This window comes from Siphateles boraxobius, unplaced genomic scaffold (assembly GCF_051911475.1).
Source record: "Siphateles boraxobius isolate OS27281-9 unplaced genomic scaffold, OSU_SipBor_1 207, whole genome shotgun sequence".
Classification (NCBI taxonomy): Eukaryota; Metazoa; Chordata; class Actinopteri; order Cypriniformes; family Leuciscidae; genus Siphateles; species Siphateles boraxobius.
In genome coordinates this window covers 2,520,724-2,544,735 of record NW_027508819.1, presented here as the reverse complement: position 1 = coordinate 2,544,735, position 24,012 = coordinate 2,520,724, and the positions used below count along the sequence as shown (strand labels likewise).

Below are 24,012 nucleotides of genomic sequence, written 5' to 3'. Positions count from 1 at the left end.
AGACACTTCAAGCTTTCTAAAGACATATCTCTCATGTATGTGTGGCAAGTATTAATTTGAACTTAAATTTAAATTTAATTTAAACTTATTAATTAATAAGTTTCAGAAAAATTTTCAGAGACTGGGATGACAGAAAGCGCATCCTATCTGTTATCTTTATTTTTACAAAACCACAAAGTTTTGTTATTGTGAGTGAACACAAATAAAAGTAGACACGTAAAAGTTTCGAATGATGTATAATGCTTTTCTGTATGACCAAAATCAGAGTATTTTGAGTCTCATGCTAACTACGAAAAAGGCGAGGGGGGTAAAGTGAAGAAAGTATGGTGATATCTACATGTTTACCCTATTCACCTGTAGTGTCTTGCCTTATTAATAATCTAAATAAACTGCAATTAATTCAAAGACAACATATTACTATGACACTACATAAAAAAAAAAACCACATTTACACTTGATCAAAGATCCTTCTATTCCAGTCCTGTAATACCTGCTGGTGTTTGAAGCCTGACACCAGTATGATCTCCTCCCCTCGATCCGCTGTCAGAGGATCAAGCTCGACAGTCAGCAGTTTTCCAGACGGAGGGAGTAAACGCAGAATCCTGACTGAAGCGTAGCCACAGTGTGTCCCCAACTCCAGAACCCTCCGCGGGGCTTCACGCTTCACAATCTCATCCAGAAACTCACCTAAACCACAAGAGGACATGTTACTACAGAGCAGAAGACGAGCTGAGTATTACTTGATTAAATAAAGCATTTTATATAACATCCACTATGTAAACATACTCTAACATTCACAACAAAGATCATGCATGGAAACTAAGCTGCAGAAACAGTCAATTATAACTGGTCATTTACATAAAGAAGTCTTAAAAGGCATTAGAAAGGCAGTGTTTGAGGGTCAGAAATTGTTCATAGAAAACAAAAATTAAATGCTACAAAAGTGAAGAAAGAGGATGACCTTTTTTAACAATGAAAAAAACATCCATTAATTGTGATTAGTAAAAGTCTTTAAGGAGGCACACAAAACATCAGGATAACAGACCTTTCAGAGGGCCGATGTTGAAGGAGGCGTGTGTGGTGGAATAGAGGTCGAAGGTCAGCAGAACACTCTCAGCCTGTCCGTGGGTGCAGTTGGAGAAGACATGGGCGTGAGTGGAGCTGACACACACCTTCCTGTGAGAACGCCTGAGTGTGCCAGAATACAGCTGACGCCACAGAGCCAACAGAGGTGAGCGGAAAACAGCTATCATCACGACCACAGCCGAGAGCAGAGGAACAGAGAACACCAGCAGAGACATCAGTGAACATCAGTGACCCTAACAGAGACATCAGTGAACATCAGTGACCCTGACAGAGACATCAGTGAACATCAGTGAACCCTAACAGAGACATCAGTGAACATCAGTGACCCTGACAGAGACATCAGTGAACATCAGTGAACCCTAACAGAGACATCAGTGAACATCAGTGACCCTAACACAGACATCAGTGAACCTGACAGATACATCACTGAACCTGACAGATACATCAGTGAACATCAGTGACCCTGACAGAAACATCAGTGAACATCAGTGAACCTGACAGAGACATCAGTGAACATCAGTGAACCCTAACAGAGACATCAGTGAACATCAGTGAACCCTAACAGAGACATCAGTGAACATCAGTGACCCTAACACAGACATCAGTGAACCTGACAGATACATCACTGAACCTGACAGATACATCAGTGAACATCAGTGACCCTGACAGAAACATCAGTGAACATCAGTGAACCTGACAGAGACATCAGTGAACATCAGTGAACCTGACAGAGACATCACTGAACCTGACAGAGACATCAGTAAACATCAATGAACCTGACAGAGACATCAGTGAACAACAGAGAACCTGACAGAGACATCAGTGAACCTGACAGAGACATCAGTGACCCTGACAGAGACATCAGTGAACAACAGAGAACCTGACAGAGACATCAGTGAACCTGACAGAGACATCAGTGAACCTGACAGAGACATCAGTGAACCTGACAGAGACATCAGTGACCCTAACACAGACATCAGTGACCCTGACAGATACATCACTGAACATCAGTGAACCCTAACAGAGACATCAGTGAACATCAGTGACCCTAACACAGACATCAGTGAACCTGACAGATACATCACTGAACCTGACAGATACATCAGTGAACATCAATGAACCTGACAGAAACATCAGTGAACATCAATGAACCTGACAGAGACATCAGTGAACCTGACAGAGACATCAGTGAACCTGACAGAGACATCAGTGAACCTGACAGAGACATCAGTGAACCTGACAGAGACATCAGTGAACCTGACAGAGACATCAGTGGCCCTGACAGAGACATCAGTGACCCTGACAGAGACATCAGTGAACATCAGTGAACCTGACAGAGACATCAGTGAACATCAGTGAACCTGACAGAGACATCAGTAAACCTGACAGAGACATCAGTGACCCTAACACAGACATCAGTGAACCTGAAAGAGACATCAGTAAACCTGACAGAGACATCAGTGACCCTGACAGAGACATCAGTGAACATCAGTGAACCTGACAGAGACATCAGTTAACATCAGTGAACCTGACAGAGACATCAGTAAACCTGACAGAGACATCAGTGACCCTAAAACAGACATCAGTGAACCTGCAGAGACATCAGTAAACCTGACACAGACATCAGTGAACCTGACAGATACATCACTGAACCTGACAGATACATCAGTGAACATCAGTGAACCTGACAGAGACATCAGTGAACATCAGTGACCCTGACAGAAACATCAGTGAACATCAGTGAACCTGACAGAGACATCAGTGAACCTGACAGAAACATCAGTGAACATCAGTGAACCTGACAGAGACATCAGTGAACATCAGTGAACCTGACAGAAACATCAGTGAACATCAGTGAACCTGACAGAGACATCAGTGAACATCAGTGAACCTGACAGAGACATCAGTGAACATCAGTGAACCTGACAGAGACATCACTGAACCTGACAGAGACATCAGTAAACATCAATGAACCTGACAGAGACATCAGTGAACAACAGAGAACCTGACAGAGACATCAGTGACCCTGACAGAGACATCAGTGAACCTGACAGAGACATCAGTGAGCATCAGTGAACCTGACAGAGACATCAGTGAACCAGACAGAGACATCAGTGACCCTGACAGAGACATCAGTGACCCTGACAGAGACATCAGTGACCCTGACAGAGACATCAGTGACCCTGACAGAGACATCAGTGAACCTGACAGAGACATCAGTGAACCTGACAGAGACATCAGTGACCCTGACAGAGACATCAGTGACCCTGACAGAGACATCAGTGACCCTGACAGAGACATCAGTGACCCTGACAGAGACATCAGTGAACCTGACAGAGACATCAGTGACCCTGACAGAGACATCAGTGAACCTGACAGAGACATCAGTGACCCGGACAGAGACATCAGTGAACCTGACAGAGACATCAGTGACCCTGACAGAGACATCAGTGAACCTGACAGAGACATCAGTGACCCTGACAGAGACATCAGTGAACCTGACAGAGACATCAGTGACCCTGACAGAGACATCAGTGAACCTGACAGAGACATCAGTGACCCGGACAGAGACATCAGTGAACCTGACAGAGACATCAGTGACCCGGACAGAGACATCAGTGAACCTGACAGAGACATCAGTGACCCTGACAGAGACATCAGTGAACCTGACAGAGACATCAGTGACCCTGACAGAGACATCAGTGACTCTGACAGAGACATCAGTGAACCTGACAGAGACATCAGTGAACCTGACAGAGACATCAGTGAACATCAGTGAACCCTAACAGAGACATCAGTGACCCTAACAGAGACATCAGTGAACCCTAACAGAGACATCAGTGAACATCAGTGAACCTGACAGAGACATCAGTGAACCTGACAGAGACATCAGTGAACATCAGTGAACCTGACAGAGACATCAGTGAACCTGACAGAGACATCAGGGAACCTGACAGAGACATCAGTGAACCTAACAGAGACATCAGTGAACATCAGTGAACCTGACAGAGACATCAGTGAACCTGACAGAGACATCAGTCAACATCAGTGAACCTGACAGAGACATCAGTGAACCTGACAGAGACATCAGGGAACCTGACAGAGACATCAGTCAACATCAGTGAACCTGACAGAGACATCAGTGAACCTGACCGAGACATCAGTGAGCATCAGTGAACCTGACAGAGACATCAGTGAACATGACAGAGACATCAGTGAACATGACAGGATTATGTCTGGATTCTTTTATTTAATACAAATATATTATTGAAATGCTATCAAATGAAAATGTAACAACTTTTGTTTGTCTGCAGATCTGCACAACAGAGGTTTACTAAATTAAAACAGACAAAAACATATTGGTTACGCATATAACCGTTGTTCCCTGAAGAAGGGAACGGAGATGTAGTCGACGTGTTGACTGATTGGGATCACGCTTAGGGAGCCTGTCATCTTCGAGTACTGTTAAAACGAGCCAATGCATATTGGCGTGCGAGATCTGCATCTCACACTCCGCCCTGTGGGGCGGGTATAAATACGGAAGTGGATGCATGCACCAGTTGTTTTTCGCTGAGGAGCCGAGTGGAGCCCGGAGTCAGCGGTGGTCCAGCAAGAGTGGCGACGGGGCTATGTCTTCATTCCCTCCTTCAGGGAACGAGGGTTACATAAGTAACCGAGACGTTCCCTTTCGGTCGCTCATGTTCGACGTAGTCTACGTGTCGACTGATTGGGATTCCAGTTAAAATGCCACTAGTGCTGCCATATTCCAGTTCAAGGGTTCGACTAATAAGGGGAACTCTACTGGAGCAAGAATTGCGCACATATCCAGTCCATAGGAGGGGAATGGCGCAGCAAGCCGACACTTCAAACCGGGCTTACAGTGAAACTGGCTTCATGTGAAAGGAGCAGTTCGACACATAGGTTAGTTCTCTAGTGAACGTGATAGGTGTCACCCAGCCCCCAACTCTAATTGGCATCTGTTCAGCTGGGCACTTTGTGTCAATGCCTAGGAGGGAGCAATACACTGACTTGGGAGGAGCTCAAAACACCCAGGTGGGCACGTGCACCTTGGAAAATCACCAAGATGAAGCCAACCAGATGTAGTGGGCCAACCCCTGCTTGGAAACAGCCTTCCTTTCTGCTGGTCTCCGTAACAGACAAGAGCTGGTCTAAGGTCCAGGCTTTGCATTCTGAGCATGTATAACCGTAATGCAGCAGACGGACAGAGAAAAACCAGGACTGGGTCTGCCTCCTCCGGAGCAGCGCTTGCATACTCACCATCTGGTCCCGCAGGAGAGGTAGGAACCTTGGGCACATATCCAGGCCGGGGTTTCAGATTTTCATGAGAGTAGACGGCCCGAATTCCAGGCACGATTCGTTGACTGAAAATGCGTGCAAGTCCCTACCCTCTAGGTAGAGACTAAACAAGCAGGAGAACAGTTTTTCTAAAAACAGGATTTTTAACTCACTGCCTGCAGGGCTCAAGGAAGGTATCTGCAGTGCAGTAGCACCAGAGATAAGTCCCAAGAGGGCAAAGAGGGGACAGATTCAGTCTCCTTGCTCCCCTCAGGAACGTGATGACCAGACATGCTTTCCACGGATTTGTAACCACTGCATCATGATGTGCGTCAATACAGAGGCAACATACCATTTTGAGGGTGGAAGAGACAGCCTCACTCCAACCCATTTTGCAGGAAGAAAGCACTGAAGTGATCGAACACCTTCGGGATCTCCTCATGAAGTGAAGACTTATTCAACGAATAGGTTCCACTTCTAAGGGGAAACATGTCTCATTTTGGGAGGGTGCTCTCACAGAAGTGATGGTCTCTACAGCATAAAAAATTCTTGCGGTACCAACCAGAACCTCTGCGTCCCATTCTTTTAGAACCAGACCTGTAATTCTCCAAGGTCTAAACGCGGGTGCCATCATGCCCCATCCCTGAGAATGTACTCAGAGGAAGGAGTCAGGAAGGGCTGTCGAGGAGAGGTCTGGTTGGGCCAATAAGGGGCAACTAGCAATACCTGCTCCATCTCCTCCCTGACTTTAGCACAGTTGTGTGCAAGAAGGGTCACTGGGGAATGCATTTCTGCGGGGGAGTCCAGGAACCAAACCCTGTCCGCATCCGCCATATCAACCAGGCTGAGCCAACGATGGCGCTCCTGGACCTCTAAAGTGGACATCGCCAGACCGATCGCGCATGCCACAACGCTCGTGCCCTGAAGGACGAGGTCGGCTGTAGTGCGGAGCTCACCTATGAGCCCACGGTCTGGGCTACCGTCGTGCATGAGTGCCCTGGCCTGATAGACCTGTAGCAACGCCATGGCATGCAAAGAGGCGGCGGCTTACCCACAGGCTTTGTAAGCTTTGCCCGTCGGAACGGAAGAGAACTCACAGACCTTAGGGGGGAGACGCTCTAAAAGGCAGCGGATCCTCCGCTGCAAAAGGCAGCGGCTGCCGGACACAGGTGCACCTGTGTCGCAACAGACCGCTCCACTGAAGGGCTAGCCTCGCAACTTCGCTTAGACCACAGCCTTACCTCCCAAAGAACTAAAGAGCAACAACAACATTTTCCAAAAAGAAATGGAGTCAGGCTTGACTGAGCTTGCTTCAGGCTCGTGGTGTGAGCGGAGCGAGCGTTCCGTCCTTTTAAAAATGGACAGCAGTAGCAGTGCTTCGCCTGTGATTCGCCCTAATATAGTCCCAAGTCAATATCTGCCTAGGAAATAGCCTAGTCTTAATCTGAATTGCTATTTGTACTCGTTGTGAATACGCAGGCCACAAGAAGTAATTAGGTTTTTTTTTTTGCTGGTTAGGGTTAGGTTAGGGTTTTTGCAAGGTTGTTTTTTTTGACATGCTACCTGACAACATAGGATTCCATTCATTATGCTAAGCTAAGCCAGCGTCAGCACTGCCAAACTAAGACAATGCATGCACTAAGACAAAAATGCTTCTGCCCACCTATCTTAACGTAGGGGAGACGGTGAATAAGCCCCATTTCAAAAAACGGAGGAGTGTTCCTTTAAATAAACTTTATTATAAAATAAAATAAATATTATTGTTGTTGGTATAACATTAAGTTGGCTACATTCTATTGTAGAGTAGTAATATTTGGGGGGGGGGTTAGTGTGCGTACACATGAAGGGGGGTCACTGCGTCAAAAGGGGTGTATACGGGAGAATTCAGACAATGAATACGCCCGCTAAATGTGCTGTTTGGCAGGGATCTTTGGAACTTTGTTATGCGTACCTGTAAATGCCCGCAAAGGCCCGAAAACAGGAACTTGTCTGACCACATGCTGTTAGTTGATGGCTTGGCTTTGTAAATGCTAATTTGTTTTGGGACTGGCAGCTCAAGATTGCCCCTATTCCCCTGCCCCCCTCATTAGTATTCAGGAAAGGTGATTAGGCTGTTTGTATCTGGGTGTCCTGGGTGTATGTGGCTATTCAAACTCCGAGTCTGAACGAAAACAGACTGGTGTATATGGTAAATGCAAGTTTGAAGAGGATATTTGAAAAGCTGGAGACGATGGACAAGAGGTTGGATAAGATGGAGGCTGACATCAATGAGCTCAAAGAGGCAAAAGAGGAGCCTTCTTCAAAGAAATTAAAGAGAGCTGAGAATAATTCTGTTGCGGTAAGTTATTTTCTGACTGTCACAAACATTTGGCGGTGTCTGCTGAACTTTGTGTGCTTTATTTATTAATGTATTTGAATTGAGCCCTCATACTATGTTGGATTTTTACAGGAAGCTGTACGGAGATTGCACAATGGGGAAAACAACATACACAAATATGACCAACAGACAAGGTATATCTTTAAAACTATTGTTTCATAACAGTCCTTTCTTCTAAATTATATTTTTAATCAACCTTCTTTAATTACTGCTCCACAGTCTATCCTCCCCCCACAACCTCGAGGTCACAACCTATCTTTTTAATGGCGTCTCCATGGCTGTACCGGACGTAGATCCTACTGTTGTTAAAAGGTAAGTCACAAGAGAATGTCCCAAGTCTACAACTATTTAACTGTATAGATTAGTTAGTAAATAAACACATTCTACCCCCTCACTATCTCCCTCTCTCTAGCATCCTGCAAGATGTATTTTGAAACTGTTAGAAGGGGTTACAGGATGGCCCAAGATGAGAACAAAGACAAGATGGAGGACAGCAGGATCATTGCACGCATGAGACAAAGAAAAAGAAGAGTAAGTATAAATAAATATAAATCTCAGTAAAAGACTCAGCCTGGGAGAGGCTCCCATCCCAACCCATTTGATATTTTTAGTGGTTTAATTACTTTTTTCCCTCCTATTTTGCAGCTGCTGAGCAGCAGGACTGGCGTTCTCCAGACAGAGGAAGAGGCAGCTATCTGGAAGACTGCAACAGTTGACCACATGTCTGAAGAGGAGGATGCCATCTTGGATGGAAAGTCGGTGTGGGTTGTTCAACCTCCAACCCGTAGTACAGTTTTGTCTGCGCTGTGCTATATATTGTATGACTAATAGTAAAGTGTATTCTGTGCTAACGTATTTTTATTTATAGAATTTTGACTGTGTGTATATATATATATATGTCATGTGCCCAGTGTCATTTACAAATAATAAAAATAACAAACTCAACTTTGTCTATCTGATTGTCTTGACATTATAATCATGAACACCAATGATAATAAATATCAATAATGAGTAATAATAAACCCAAATGAGGCCATAAACTGGACCAATAGTGTGGGGGTTTAGAGGAGGGACAAAGCATTGAGCAGCCAATCCTATGTAAGACCTCTGACCAATTGAAGGAGGCCACTGCCTTGTGTCCCAAAGGTGTGAAATGCTAATATTCCCTTGCATTGACCCCGACCGGGGGATTATTCACCATGGTAACTGATGGCCCTTAGTTGCTCCCTGCTGTGCCCCAAACTTGGTACATATCCAGGAGTATTCGGGATTGTGTGACGGGACAGCAAACTCCCGTACACACACGTTTATTTGTGGAGTACACAGGAGTACTCAGGAGTGTTACATGCCCGATTACAGCTCTTTTCACGCAGTGGGTGTGGAGGAGAGAGAAGCATGAAGAGGGAAGTTTGAATTATATTCTCTTTAAGTTTGACATGGCCGACACACGAAACAAAGAGATGACGTTCCGATGAACAAACACCAAAGAGGGAAAAGGTTAAGAAACGCGCGAAGTCCCGAATTTAAATCGGAGAAGCCTTCGAAAGGTGGCAAGAACTCCGGACCTTCCAATCCGACAACAAGGTAGCTCTGTGTTTGCTGGACAGGTGGTACATACATTTTTAGGACGTTCATGTTTGCCTAACCAACATAATGATATAATTAGCCAGAAAAATGCAGTCAGCGCTAACTTTGGTGAATACAACATATAGTTCCCTTTCGAAGGGAACTCAACAATATGTCATCGACGTTATGGGGAACGCCTCAGGCGTGACAGGTGTCTGAAATCAAATATCAACTCACAGTAATCATGTTGGCTGGCGACAGCCCACGCATCATCAGCTCTAATGATGAGCGCGTCAATCTGGATGCAAAAAAAGGGCGCCTAGAAACCGTGACAACATCATTTTCGTCTTCAGGGACTGTTTGTCTGTTTTTGAGTAGTCAACAAAAATGAAGCGTGCAGAGAAGGGGAGAAATACTTTGCGCAAGTGTGTCGACCCGTGTCCCAGATATTTGACACCGGAGGACTCACACGATCTGTGCGTTTTTTGCCTGGGAGAAGAGCACGCGCGGGAAGTTCTCGAGGGAGCTTCCTGCGCAAACTGTGAGCGTTTTTCTCTGAAAACGCTCCGTTCTCGTCTGTCCCACTTCTCGAGGGAAGTGGGCGCGGCATCTGAACCCTCTGAATTCCCTCTGAATTGTGTTGGTCCTGCTCGGGCTGAGGTGCGTGACGTGCCACCAACAGATTGCAGCTAAAAAAAAATAATAATAATAAAAAGCTTGAAAAGACCGGGTTATGAGCTTCCACATGTCAGGTTACAGGCCTTACCCGGCCTTCCTGAATGTGAGCTCCCACATACTGTGGTTGTCAGGTTGCAGGCCTCACCCGGGCTCCCTGAACGTGAGCTCCCACACACTGTGGTTGTCAGGTTGTAGGCCTCATCCGGCCTCCCTGAGTGTGAGCTCCCACACACTGTGGTTGTCAGGTTGTAGGCCTCACCTGGCCTCCCTGAGTGTGAGCTCCCACATACTGTGGTCGCCAGGTTACAGGCCTCATCCGGCCTTCCTGGTTATGAGCTCCCACACACTGCGGTCGCCAGATTACAGGCCTCATCCGGCCTTCCTGGTTATGAGCTCCCACACACTGTGGTCGCCAGGTGACAGGCCCCAGCCGGCCTTCCTGGTTATGAGCTCCCACATATTGTGGTTGCCAGGTAACAGGCCTCACCGGCCTTCCTGGAGATGGGCTTCTACATGTCAGGTTGCAGGCCTCTCCCGGCCTCCCTGAATGTGAGCTCCCACATACTGTGGTCGCCAGGTTACAGGCCTCACCCGGCCTTCTTGAGTATGAGCTCCCACATACTGTGGTTGCCAGGTTACGGGCCTCACCGGCCTTCCTGGTGATGGGCTTCTACATGTCAGGTCACAGGCCTCACACGGCCTCCCTGAATGTGAGCTCCCAGATACTGTGGCCCGGCACATTCTGTGGCACATACTGTGGTCGCCAGGTTACAGGCCTCATCCGGCCTTCCTGGTTATGAGCTCCCACGCACTGTGGATGAGCTCCCACCTACTGTGGTCGCCAGATTACAGGCCTCACCTAGGCCTTCCTGAATATGGGCTCCCACATACTGTGGTCACCAGGTTACAGGCCTCACCCGGCCTTCCTGAATATGAGCTCCCACATACTGTGGTCGCCAGGTTACAGGCCTCACCGGCCTTCCTGAGTACGACCTACTGTGGTCGCCAGGTTATAGGCCTCTCTGTCCTTCCTGATATGAGCTCCCACCTACTGTGGTCGCCAGGTTACAGGCCTCACCCGGCCTTCCTGAATGTGAGCTCCCACATACTGTGGTCGCCAGGTTACAGGCCTCACACGGCCTTCCTGAATGTGAGCTCCCACATACTGTGGTCGCCAGGTAACAGGCCTCACACGGCCTTCCTGGATATAAGATCCCACATACTGTGGTCCCCAGGTTACAGGCCTCACCCTGCCTTCCTGAGTATGAGCCCCCATGAGCTTCTACAGGTCAGGTTACAGGCCTCATCCGGCCTTCCTGAATGTGGGTTCCCACACACTGTGTTCACCAGGTTTTTAGGCCTCTTAGGCCTTCCTGGGTGTGAGCTCCCACATATTGTGGTCGCCAGGTTACAGGCCTCACCAGGCCTTCCTGAATGTGAGCTCCCACCCACTATGACTATCCGGTTACAGGCCTCATCTGGCCTCCCTGATCATGGGTAAATCCAGGCCTCAAAACCGGCCTCCTGAAGTTAGAGTGATGAAGTACATTTACATTTAGTCATTTAACAGACGCTTTTATCCAAAGCGACTTACATTTGAGGATTAAAGCAAGCGAGTCATCATGGAGAGGCAAAAACAATGCAAGAAGTTCTCAGAATACAAAGTTCAAACATTGCTCAGAGTAGCATAAACCAGACAAGCGAAGATTAAGAATTTTTATTTTATTTTTTTTTATTATTTTTTTTATGTTAAGTGCTCACGGAAGAGATGAGTTTTCAGTTGTGTTTTGAATGCTGTCAGGGATTCTGCATTCCGGACGAGGGTGGGTAGGTCATTCCACCAGCATGGAACCGTGAATGAGAATGTTCTGGACAGTGATTTTGTACCTCGCTGTGAAGGCACCACGAGCCGTCGCTCCTTGGCCGATCGTAGGCTTCTGGTAGGGATGTAGACCCGTAGGAGTGAGTGAAAGTAGGAGGGAGCTGAGTACGTGCACATTTACTTCATCTATTTTCTTTGTACGCTCCGTACCTTCTTAAACCCATACTTATGGTAAGTCACACGACGAAACGTCTTGTGTACTTTCTAAAATCCATTTTTTATGGTAAGGGTCGTGCGCTGTACGCTTCAGTCCCTTCCTATGTGGCTAGACCCCGGTGTTTCACCTTGGGTCCCACTCTAGATGCGTCCTGCCGTCAAAGTATGCTACGACAGAAGCCTTTCTCTAGCTACCTTCCACTTTTGATCCAGGCCTTCCTGAACTCAGAATGGCTAAGTTCATGCACTTTTGTTTCATGTACTTTCTAAAATCCATATTTATGGCCTTTCTGGAAGTAGCCCCACATGCTGTGGTTGTCAAGTTACAGGCCTCACCGGCCTTCCTGAGTATGAGCTCCCACCTACTGTGGTCACCAGGTTACAGGCCTCACCCGGCCTTTCTGAATATGAGCTCCCACATACTGTGGTCACCAGGTTACAGGCCTCACCCGGCCTTCCTGAATATGAGCTCCCACATACTGTGGTCGCCAGGTTACAGGCCTCACCCGGCCTTCCTGGTTATGTGCTCCCACATGCTGTGGTCGCCAGGTTACAGGCCTCACCGGCCTTCCTGATATGAGCTACCATATACTGGAACACATACTGTGGTCGCCAGGTTACAGGCCTCACCGGCCTTCCTGGTTATGAGCTCCCAAATACTGGGTATCAGGTTACAGGCCTTACCAGCCTTCCTGATATGAGCTCCCACCTACTGTGGTCGTCAGGTTACAGGCCTCACCGGCCTTCCTGGTTATGAGCTCCCACATTCAGTGGTCACCAGGCTTCAGGCCTCCTCGGCCTTCCTGGTTATAAGTTGTCACATGTCAGGTTTCAGGCCTCACCAGGCCTTCCTGAATGTGAACTCCCACTCACTGTGGTCGCTAGGGTGTGGTTGTGAGCTTTCACATGCCAGGTTGTAGGCCTCATTAGGCCTTCCTGAATGTGAGATCCAACACATTTTGACTATCAGGTTACAGGCCTCATCTGGCCTTCCTGATCATGTTAAAACCATACTTATGGTAAGTCACACGACGGAACATCTTTTGTACTTTCTAAAATCCATTTTCATGGTAAGGGTCATGCGCTGTATGCTTCGGTCCCTTCTTATGTAACCCAGACCCAGGTCTTTCACCTCGGGTCCCACTCTAGATGTGTCCTGTCGTCAAAATTTGCTACGACAGACACCTTTTCTGATCCAGGCCTTCCTGGATTCGGAATGACTGAGTACACGCACTTTTGTTTCATGTACTTTCTAAAATCCATACTTATGGCCTTTCTGAAAGTAGCCCCCACATGGTGTGGTTGTGAGGTTACAGGTCTTGTCAGGCCTTCCTGTTATGAGCTCCCCCCTACTGTGGTCGTCAGGTTACAGGCCTCGCCGGCCTTCCTGGTTTTGAGCTCCCACATTCAGTGGTCACCAGGCTTCAGGCCTCCTTGGCATTCCTGGTTATGAGTTGTCACATGTCAGGTTTCAGGCCTCACCAGGCCATCCTGAATGTGAACTCCACTCACTGTGGTCGCTAGGGTGTGGTTGTGAGCTTTCACATCTCAGATTTCAGGCCTCATCAGGCCTTCCTGAATGAGAGCTCCCACACATTTTGACTATCAGGTTACAGGCCTCATCTGGCCTTCCTGGTCATGTCAAAACCATACTTATGGTAGAGTCACATGATGGAACATCTTGTGTACTTTCTAAAATACATTTTTTATGGTAAGGGTCATGCGCTGTACGCTTCGGTCCCTTTCTATGTGGCCCAGACCCAAGTCTTTCACCTCGGGTCCCACTCCAGTTGCGTCTTGTCGTCAAAGTATGCTACGACAGACGCCTTTCTAGCTAACTTCCACATTCTGATCCAGGCCTTTTCTGGACTCAGAATGGCTAAGTACATGCACTTTTGTTTCATGTACTTTCTAATGGAGCCCCACGTGGTGTGGTTGTCAGGTTACAGGCCTTATCAGGCCTTCCTGGTTATGAGCTCCCATATTCTGGGTATCAGGTTACAGGTTTTTCCGGCCTTCCTGATATGAGCTCCCACATACTGTGGTCGCCAGGTTACAGGCCTCATAGGCCTTCCTGAGTATGAGTTTCCACATGCTGTGGTTGTCAGGTTTCAGGCCTCACCGGCCATCCTGATATGAGCTCTCATGTACTGGAGCTCCCCACATAGGGGGTAATCAGGTCTTGGCCTCAGCAGATCTTCCTGGTTTTGATCCCTCTCTTACTCCCTCAGTGTTAAGAACGAGCACTGGGTAGACCCATGGATTGAGTGGACGACTTCCGTCATTGCTTGAGGTTGAGTTACACTCTCCAGGTGGTCCCGTCTCTGTGATCCGGAACTGAATGGTTTCTGCCAGCTTTGCAGGCCTTCAGTTTTCGATGCCTTTTCCAAGGCAGTTTCCAGAGGCTCTGTCTTGGACAGACAGGCAATGGCCAGACTGTGCGTCTTAGTATAGATCACCAGGCCAGCCTGGTGGCATGCCAGGAGGCATGCTCTCCTGAATAGTGAGTGGCTGGGAGTCCTTTGAGTCCCCTAGCCACACTCCCTAGAAGGGACCCCTTCTATTAGGAAGTTGTGGTCCTAAGCCTTTGAGCTGGCCCAGATATACCTCACATGAACTATGTTCTGGCAGTTTTCTCGGTTCATTAGCTTGGGCTATGACCGGTAGGGAGTGCTGTCACTGACAGCCCAACGTGACCTGGGGTGAGTGGTTTTAGTGTCCTTTGTATTACTGGTTCTGACAGTTGTCACTGCCACTGGGCATGCACTCCCCTCAGTATGGCGGCGTGGGTATTTCGTTCCCCATAACGTCGATGACGTATTGTTGAGTTCCCTTCGAAAGGGAACGTCTCAGGTTACGACTGTAACCTATGTTCCCTGAGAACAGGGAACGAGACAATACGTCTCCCTGCCATACCTTGGGACCTGCCTGCAACAGTCCCTTCAGACGATAGGATGTTGTCACGGTTTCAAGGCGCCCTTTTTATGCATCCAGATTGACGTGCTCATCATTCGAGCTGATGATGCGCGGGCTGTCGCCGGTCAACATGACTGCTGTGAGTTGATATTTGATTTCAGACACCTGTCACACCTGAGGCATTCCCCATAACGTCGATGACGTATTGTCTCATTCCCTGTTCTCAGGGAACATAGGTTACAGTCGTAACCTATTTCTAGCAGCAAGCGTATGGAGGACCAAACCTGCAGAAATTAAAAATGAATAAATGAATAAATAAATATGCGAATAAATGTAAAAATAAATAAATAAATGACTATTTATGCTTTTATTTCCCTATTTATGTATAATTATATTTTGTTTCCACATTTATTTTTTCATTTATTTATTTATGCATTTATTAATTTTCAATTTTATTTATTTTCACATTTATTTATGTATATATGTATTTATGTCTACATTTATTTATGTCTACATTTATTTATTTATACATTTATTTATTTATGCATTTATATATTTATACATTTATTTATTTATACATTTATTGCTCTAGTATGCTAATGAGGGGGGCGTGTTTTACCTAAGGCATAGCAATCGATCTCAGAGTGGCAGTACTGAAGCATTGAGGCCACAGTGACACCTTGTGGTGTGACCAAACAATACGCAAGAGGTTTGTGGACGTGACTTTACAGATCACGCAGGAAATAAATGACTTAGAGATGGGCAATATGGCCAAAATCTTATAACACGGTTTATGTCCTTTAATATGCCCTAACTGTATATAGCTATATAGGTTTACGATACATAGGCCTACTCTTTATTCCGGACAAGGCCGTAAAACATCAGCAGGTCGGGATTTCTAAGATATCTGGGCACACATGAACAGAATCCGTAGATAACAGACACAGAAGCGCATCAAATTATCCACTATTAACCAAATTTTATGACATGCATTGTAGATCCGTACACAGAAGCTAACTGCATTTTTAATGTAGCCTATCTTCCAAAAACAATGTTGACAGCAACAAACTTTTCCATAAAGAGGTGATATTTCCGCTATAAATTGATTTCCTGGAGCATTTTTTAAAAACCTTATTATAGGCTATATGCATCATCATGTAGCCTATAAGTCCTTAAGTTTAACTGATCAATTCAGTTAATAAGGCACTACTATAGGGCTGTCACCTATGAAAGCTTGTTTCCGCCACAGAATGAAAAATAAATAAATAAGTCAGAATTGCGTGATATAGCCTAAAGTCGCAATTGCGTGTTATAAAGTCAGAATTGTGAGATATAAAGTCAGAATTGTGAGATATAAAGTCAGAATTGCGTGATATAAAGTCGCAATTGCGTGTTATAAAGTCAGAATTGCGAGATATAAAGTCAGAATTGCGAGATATAAAGTCGCAATTGCGTGTTATAAAGTCAGAATTGCGAGATATAAAGTCAGAATTGCGTGATATAAAGTCGCAATTGCGTGTTATAAAGTCAGAATTGCGAGATATAAAGTCAGAATTGCGAGATATAAAGTCGCAATTGCGTGTTATAAAGTCAGAATTGTGAGATATAAAGTCAGAATTGTGAGATATAAACTATTCTCAGAGGAAAAAAGTTAGTCTTTTTTCCCCATAGAATTGGACTTTATAACTCGCAATTGCGAGTTTATATCTTACAATTCTGAGAAAATATGTCAGAATTGCGAGATATAAACTCGCAATTATGTGTTATAAAGCCAGAATTGCGTGATATAAAGTCGGAATTGCGGGAAAAAAAGTCAGAATTCTTAGTTTTCTCTCTCGCAATTCTGACTTTAAAACACGCAATTGCGACTTTATATCTCGCAATTCTGAGAAATAAAGTCAGAATTGCGAGATGTAAACTCGCAATTGTGAGATAAAAAGTCGCAATTATTATTATTATTTATTTATTAAGTGGCGGAAACAAGCTTCCATAGTCACCAGTAAAATCAGTTTCAACAAAATCCATCTTCACACTGCAGATGTGGGACTGACGCTGACTCTGAATGGCATTAGATATTATTTACACAGACTGTTAATGCAGAGGAGCCATGGATGCATTTACACTGCAATTACAGTTGCGTAAATGAGATTCACTTATATAATTAATATTAAATATAATATTTTGAATATTAAAATATTTAATGATAGAATCAATGAAATTATACTTTTAAGTATGAAACTAAAACAGCCAGTATACTGTATATAGGCCTATGCCACCGTCTTAACGAGTGAGTTCAATCATTAATTCAGACGATTCGTTCAAATAGGCTACTGATTCGTTCAGTAAGAAAACACCACGTGTTGCTTAGAGTCGCAGCGGTTCTGTGGAGTTTGGAACTTTTTTTCTTTTTCTGAAGAAACAGCAAAAAATAAAGAAAAAGTAGCCTATTTTTCAACACTCTTCCCGTGTGCTAGTATATCATATTATGTTATATAATAAAATTATCACATACATAGGCTTTTTTACACCATTTTTTATTGGGGCATTTATTTATTAATTTTGTTGTTTGCGAGGTGGCGGAATTTTTTTTTTGAGAAATAAACCAATTTACATACAAAATAGGCATTGAACAAACAATAGGCTATTAACAAAATTGTATTTTTTTCCAATTCTCAAATTACAATAAATAACAGCAATGAAGTCTCAAATCATATTTACAACCATGAAAGGCAAGGAAGAGAAAATAAATAAATGAATTAAAATATTATAATTGTAATGTTGTAATACTATAATGTTGTTCTTTCAATTATTTAAATTATAATATTTGAATTCATTTATTTATTTTCTCTTTATTTACGTTTATTTTAACTCTTTATGGAAAAGTTTGTTGCTGTCAACATTGTTTTTGGAAGATAGGCTACATTAAAAATGCAGTTAGCTTCTGTGTACGGATCTACAATGCATGTCATAAAATTTGGTTAATAGTGGATCCTTTTGACGCGCTTCCATGTCTGTTATCTATGGATTCTGTTCATGTGTGCCCAGACATTTTAGAAATCCCGACCTGCTGATGTTTTACGGCCATGATTTCCTGCGTGACCTGTAAAGTCACGTCCACAAACCTCTTGCGTATTGTTTGGTCACACCACAAGGTGTCACTGTGGCCTCAATGCTTCAGTACTGCCACTCTGAGATCGATTGCTATTTCTTAGGTAAAACACCCCCCCCTCATTAGCATACTAGAGCAATAAATGTATAAATAAATAATGTATAAATAAATAAAAGTATAAATAAATAAATGTAGACATAAATACATATACATAAATAAATGTGAAAATAAATAAAATTGAAAATAAATAAATGCATAAATAAATGAAAAAATAAATAAATGTGGAAAAAATATAATTATACATAAATAAGGAAATAAAAGTATAAATAGTCATTTATTTATTTATTTTTACATGTATTCGCATATGTATTTGTTTATTTATTCATTTATTTATTCATTTATTAATTTTTAATTTCTGCAGGTTTGGTCCTCCATAAGCGATCGTTCTCTATTGTAAATGATCAAGCAAACTCACAGTCGGGCGACAGTTTGTGTGAATGATTGTATTCACCCACTGTTTGTTATGAATTTGAATGTTCATTTATAGGCTATTGACAACTTTGACTAAATTTGTTTCCGACGGAGCCGTTGTTTATGCTCACTGGAAAACACGAAGCTAAAGTTATCTTGTTATTATTGCATCTTTGTATGGGTACGGAAGGGACGGGGAGGAGACGGGAGGAGGAGGGAGGGTCTTCGTTTTGTTTGACAATACTTCGAACGTCAACAAGAAGTGACGTCACCCGACATCGCTTAGAGCACCTTTAAACACCATGAGCGTCACACACACTTGAGTATGTACTAGGCGAAACGGCGCTGCTCATTCACTTACACTGTGACATTAATGACAACTGAGATCTTACAGTGTGACATTAATGATAACTGAGATCTTACAGTGTGACATTAATGATAACTGAGATCTTACAGTGTGACATTAATGATAACTGAGATCTTACAGTGAGACATTAATGATAACTGAGATCTTACAGTGTGACATTAATGATAACTGAGATCTTACAGTGTGACATTAATGATAACTGAGATCTTACAGTGTGACATTAATGATAACTGAGATCTTACAGTGTGACATTAATGATAACTGAGATCTTACAGTGTGACATTAATGATAACTGAGATCTTACAGTGTGACATTAATGATAACTGAGATCTTACAGTGTGACATTAATGATAACTGAGATCTTACAGTGTGACATTAATGATAACTGAGATCTTACAGTGTGACATTAATGATAACTGAGATCTTACAGTGTGACATTAATGATAACTGAGATCTTACAGTGTGACATTAATGATAACTGAGATCTTACAGTGTGACATTAATGATAACTGAGATCTTACAGTGTGACATTAATGATAACTGAGATCTTACAGTGTGACATCAATGATATCTGAGATCTTACAGTGATGATCATTTTCATACAGTCTGACAAGCAACAATCGTAAAAGACTATTATAAATCACACAGTGTGCACCCGGCTTTATTGTGACCTACATCAGAATGTAGGACGGGGCTTGGATCTGTGCATCAGCTGCTGATTGGATGTTGAGATGTGGGCGTGGCTCTCAGAAGTGAAGAAATGTGAGTTTGCAGGAGCTGGTTTAATGTCGACATGAAGGGAAGTTACATGTGATGTAAACATCTGTGTGAAACGCAGGCCCAATGACACAACGTGCCCTGCAATCATAGGTTCATTCAGCAAACTTATTATTAAGAGTAAAAGACATTATTTCTGTGGATTGATGCATTCTATAACAAGACGTCTTCAGCCGCCTTAAACTATTTTAATGGCGAGTACACTCAGTCTTTGTTACACTTCAGTATGCTACAGACATACATTTATCACTATTAGGCAAGTATAGTTTTTTATTATTATTGTGTTTGTGGATTTGAAGATCTTTTGTAGCCGTAATGTATTTTTTTGGTGTAAAGGGTTTTGGTGTAGTTGTAGGCTGGACAATCTTGTGTAATATAAAACATGGTCCATTTCAGTCATAATAAAAACGGGTTGTCTATATAAATAGAGGAAGTTATTCTAATTCAACATTACCAGGAACATGAATTTAAAAGAATAATGATAAAATCACTTATAATAAACACTGCAATATTTCGTTAAAAAAATTAGAATTGTCAGTTGATTTATTTTTATGATTGACTTTAAGTGGACATTTTAAAAATTACAAAGTAATTATATGAACAAACACATGCATGAATCGTTTACAATAATATCTATAGCATGCATTTAGAAAATACATCGAAATAATTTTAATTTCATGCTGAAAATGTAGCAGGGAAAGTTCACCCAAAATATGTGATTATTTACTTCTTATTTGTCATCTAAACCTTTCCTCTGTGGAATACATCAGAGGAAGTGTGAAGTAAACCCTGCTAATCTCAGCAAACTGAAGAAAGTGAAGGAGCACGAGGTTATCAATCTCAAACTGACAGTGTTCGCCTACATTACAGGTGTTCTGAAGATACTACAGTTAAATTAGGCGAGGATCACGACAACATTTAAAGAAATATTCTGCGTTAAATAAGTTGAGTTAGTACTTCTGACATAATGTTGTTAATTTCAGCTGCAAAAAATGTACTCACTGTTTTAAAGGCTACAGCCACATGCCATAAACATATGTCAACGTGGTTTTAGTGTGAAAACGCTCGGTAGTAATCGCTTAGTTTCCATTTGTATAGTAATACGTTTTTTAGAACTTCGTCGCTATGACAAACGCACAGTCTTATTGTCGGATGTAATAATTAAAAACGGGTTAAAATAAAAAAGCTAATTTAGGTGCAGAACTTACCAGTGACATGAGCAGGAATCTTTCGTGGTGTGTGTGAAATGCTTTGTGAGTGTGCATATAAAGAGAGCCTGACACACAGACACAGACACACACACACACACACACACACACACCTGATCAGGCCTGTTTATCACGGAAGTGCACGAGGCAACCTTAAAGGTACAGAGCACTTTATGTTTGGTCAGGGGTTTCAATCTGGGTCTGTAAATACGGCAAAATAACAAAAAACTGTAAAATAACATAAATAAATAAAGATTAAAATAAGTAAATAAATATAAGTAAATACAAATTAGATTTTTACTCATTTCAGATTTATAATACGCACTGCAAACGGAGTATGTGTGAAGCGTGCAATCGCGTTCTCCTTAGACATTTAATAAACGTATATTCTTTTTAGTTTATTACTTTTAAGCAATCACATTTAACATACGAAAGAAACTCGCCTCAGCAATCTCTATAAAAATGGGTTTTTAATATCCTTATTCAGTAAACATGAGTGACCATGATTGGTCTGTCTGTACAATCAGCGCTTAGAAAAGTAACAGGTAATATGACAACGCAATCACTTCTGCACAATAACGTACACCATAATAACAGCAATAAATGACTTGTAACATTAAGAAGCAGTGACGTTTAAATACACAATCAGAGAACGTGTTGTGTAAACTAATCGTGCCTGACTTTTAGAGACAGTGTCCAGACTAGAGACAGTAGCGCGTGATGTCCGCTAGATGGCAGCGCGTGATCAAACACCAGAGATATGATCACTGGGTAAATCATGACATCACTGATTTCATAAAATACCAGAGATATGATCACAGGGTAAATCATGACATCAGCCACTGATTTCATAAAACACCAGAGATATGATCACAGGGTAAATCATGACATCACTGATTTCATAAAACACCAGAGATATGATCACAGGGTAAATCATGACATCAGTCACTGATTTCATAAAACACCAGAGATATGATCACTGTGTAAATCATGACATCACTGATTTCATTAAACACCAGAGATATGATCACAGGGTAAATCATGACATCAGCCACTGATTTCATAAAACACCAGAGATATGATCACTGGGTAAATCATGAAATCACTGATTTCATAAAACACCAGAGATATGATCACAGGGTAAATCATGACATCACTGATTTCATAAAACACCAGAGATATAATCACTGTGTAAATCATGACATCACTGATTTCATAAAACACCAGAGATATGATCACTGTGTAAATCATGACATCACTGATTTCATAAAACACCAGAGATATGATCACAGGGTAAATCATGACATCAGCCACTGATTTCATAAAACACCAGAGATATGATCACTGGGTAAATCATGAAATCACTGATTTCATAAAACACCAGAGATATGATCACAGGGTAAATCATGACATCACTGATTTCATAAAACACCAGAGATATAATCACTGTGTAAATCATGACATCACTGATTTCATAAAACACCAGAGATATAATCACTGTGTAAATCATGACATCACTGATTTCATTAAACACCAGAGATATAATCACTGTGTAAATCATGACATCACTGATTTCATAAAACACCAGAGATATGATCACTGGGTAAATCATGACATCAGTCACTGATTTCATAAAACACCAGAGATATGATCACTGTGTAAATCATGACATCACTGATTTCATTAAACACCAGAGATATGATCACTGGGTAAATCATGACATCAGTCACTGATTTCATAAAACACCAGAGATATGATCACTGTGTAAATCATGACATCACTGATTTCATAAAACACCAGAGATATGATCACAGGGTAAATCATGACATCAGTCACTGATTTCATAAAACACCAGAGATATGATCACTGGGTAAATCATGAAATCACTGATTTCATAAAACACCAGAGATATGATCACAGGGTAAATCATGACATCACTGATTTCATAAAACACCAGAGATATGATCACAGGGTAAATCATGACATCACTGATTTCATAAAACACCAGAGATATAATCACTGTGTAAATCATGACATCACTGATTTCATAAAACACCAGAGATATAATCACTGTGTAAATCATGACATCACTGATTTCATTAAACACCAGAGATATGATCACAGGGTAAATCATGACATCAGCCACTGATTTCATAAAACACCAGAGATATGATCACAGGGTAAATCATGAAATCACTGATTTCATAAAACACCAGAGATATGATCACAGGGTAAATCATGACATCACTGATTTCATAAAACACCAGAGATATAATCACTGTGTAAATCATGACATCACTGATTTCATAAAACACCAGAGATATGATCACAGGGTAAATCATGACATCAGCCACTGATTTCATAAAACACCAGAGATATAATCACTGTGTAAATCATGACATCACTGATTTCATAAAACACCAGAGATATGATCACAGGGTAAATCATGACATCACTGATTTCATAAAACACCAGAGATATAATCACTGTGTAAATCATGACATCACTGATTTCATAAAACACCAGAGATATAATCACTGTGTAAATCATGACATCACTGATTTCATAAAACACCAGAGATATGATCACTGTGTAAATCATGACATCACTGATTTCATAAAACACCAGAGATATGATCACTGTGTAAATCATGACATCACTGATTTCATAAAACACCAGAGATATAATCACTGTGTGAATCATGACATCATGAGAATATCATAAGAGAAGTTTCCCTTCGAATTGTCCATCGATCGTGTATATCCCGTTAATACCTTAAAGAAATTCAAAAATGATATTAACACAAACTTTTCTTTTTGTAAACAGCATCCAGAGACTGGCTTTGCCATTACTCTAAATTATTGTGGAAAGACTTTCCCCCATTTTTTATTGAGAACATTGTTAAGGATTTTTCTCTACTTCATGAAAATGTTTTGTTTGGAATTGTTAATTGGAAAAAAGAGCAATATTACAACAACAAAAAATCTTACTCAATATAATTTTTTTGTTAACACAATTATATACATAAATGTAAATGTTCAGGCCAGAAACCATTTTTATGTTTTGCTTCCTGAAGTACAACATTACTTTGGGACTATCTCTGACTCGTGTGACAAGAAGGCT

At 42.4% G+C, this 24,012-nt stretch overlaps 1 protein-coding gene across 7 annotated transcripts in view; it reads right to left on the bottom strand.

The window, feature by feature from the left end:
- The window catches only part of LOC143745618 (transmembrane O-methyltransferase homolog), a 43,317-nt gene extending 22,315 nt beyond the window's left edge, over positions 1 to 21,002 (bottom strand). For 2 of the 7 annotated variants that reach the window (XR_013206036.1, XR_013206038.1), the window contains exons 1-4: positions 20,890 to 20,992; positions 19,580 to 19,762; positions 1,046 to 1,319; positions 491 to 687 (exon numbers count right to left, since the gene is read on the bottom strand). Coding sequence is in view for 2 of the 7 variants with exons in the window: in XM_077237750.1 (XP_077093865.1) it covers positions 449 to 687; positions 1,046 to 1,301 (495 nt within the window). In the remaining 5 variants the exon portion in view is untranslated. Of the gene's footprint in view, positions 1 to 222; positions 688 to 1,045; positions 1,320 to 19,579; positions 19,763 to 20,889 lie in introns of those variants that run through there. The other 5 variants (XR_013206040.1, XR_013206039.1, XR_013206037.1 and 2 more) reach the window with 4 other exon arrangements.
- Between the last annotated feature and the right edge of the window lie 3,010 nt (positions 21,003 to 24,012).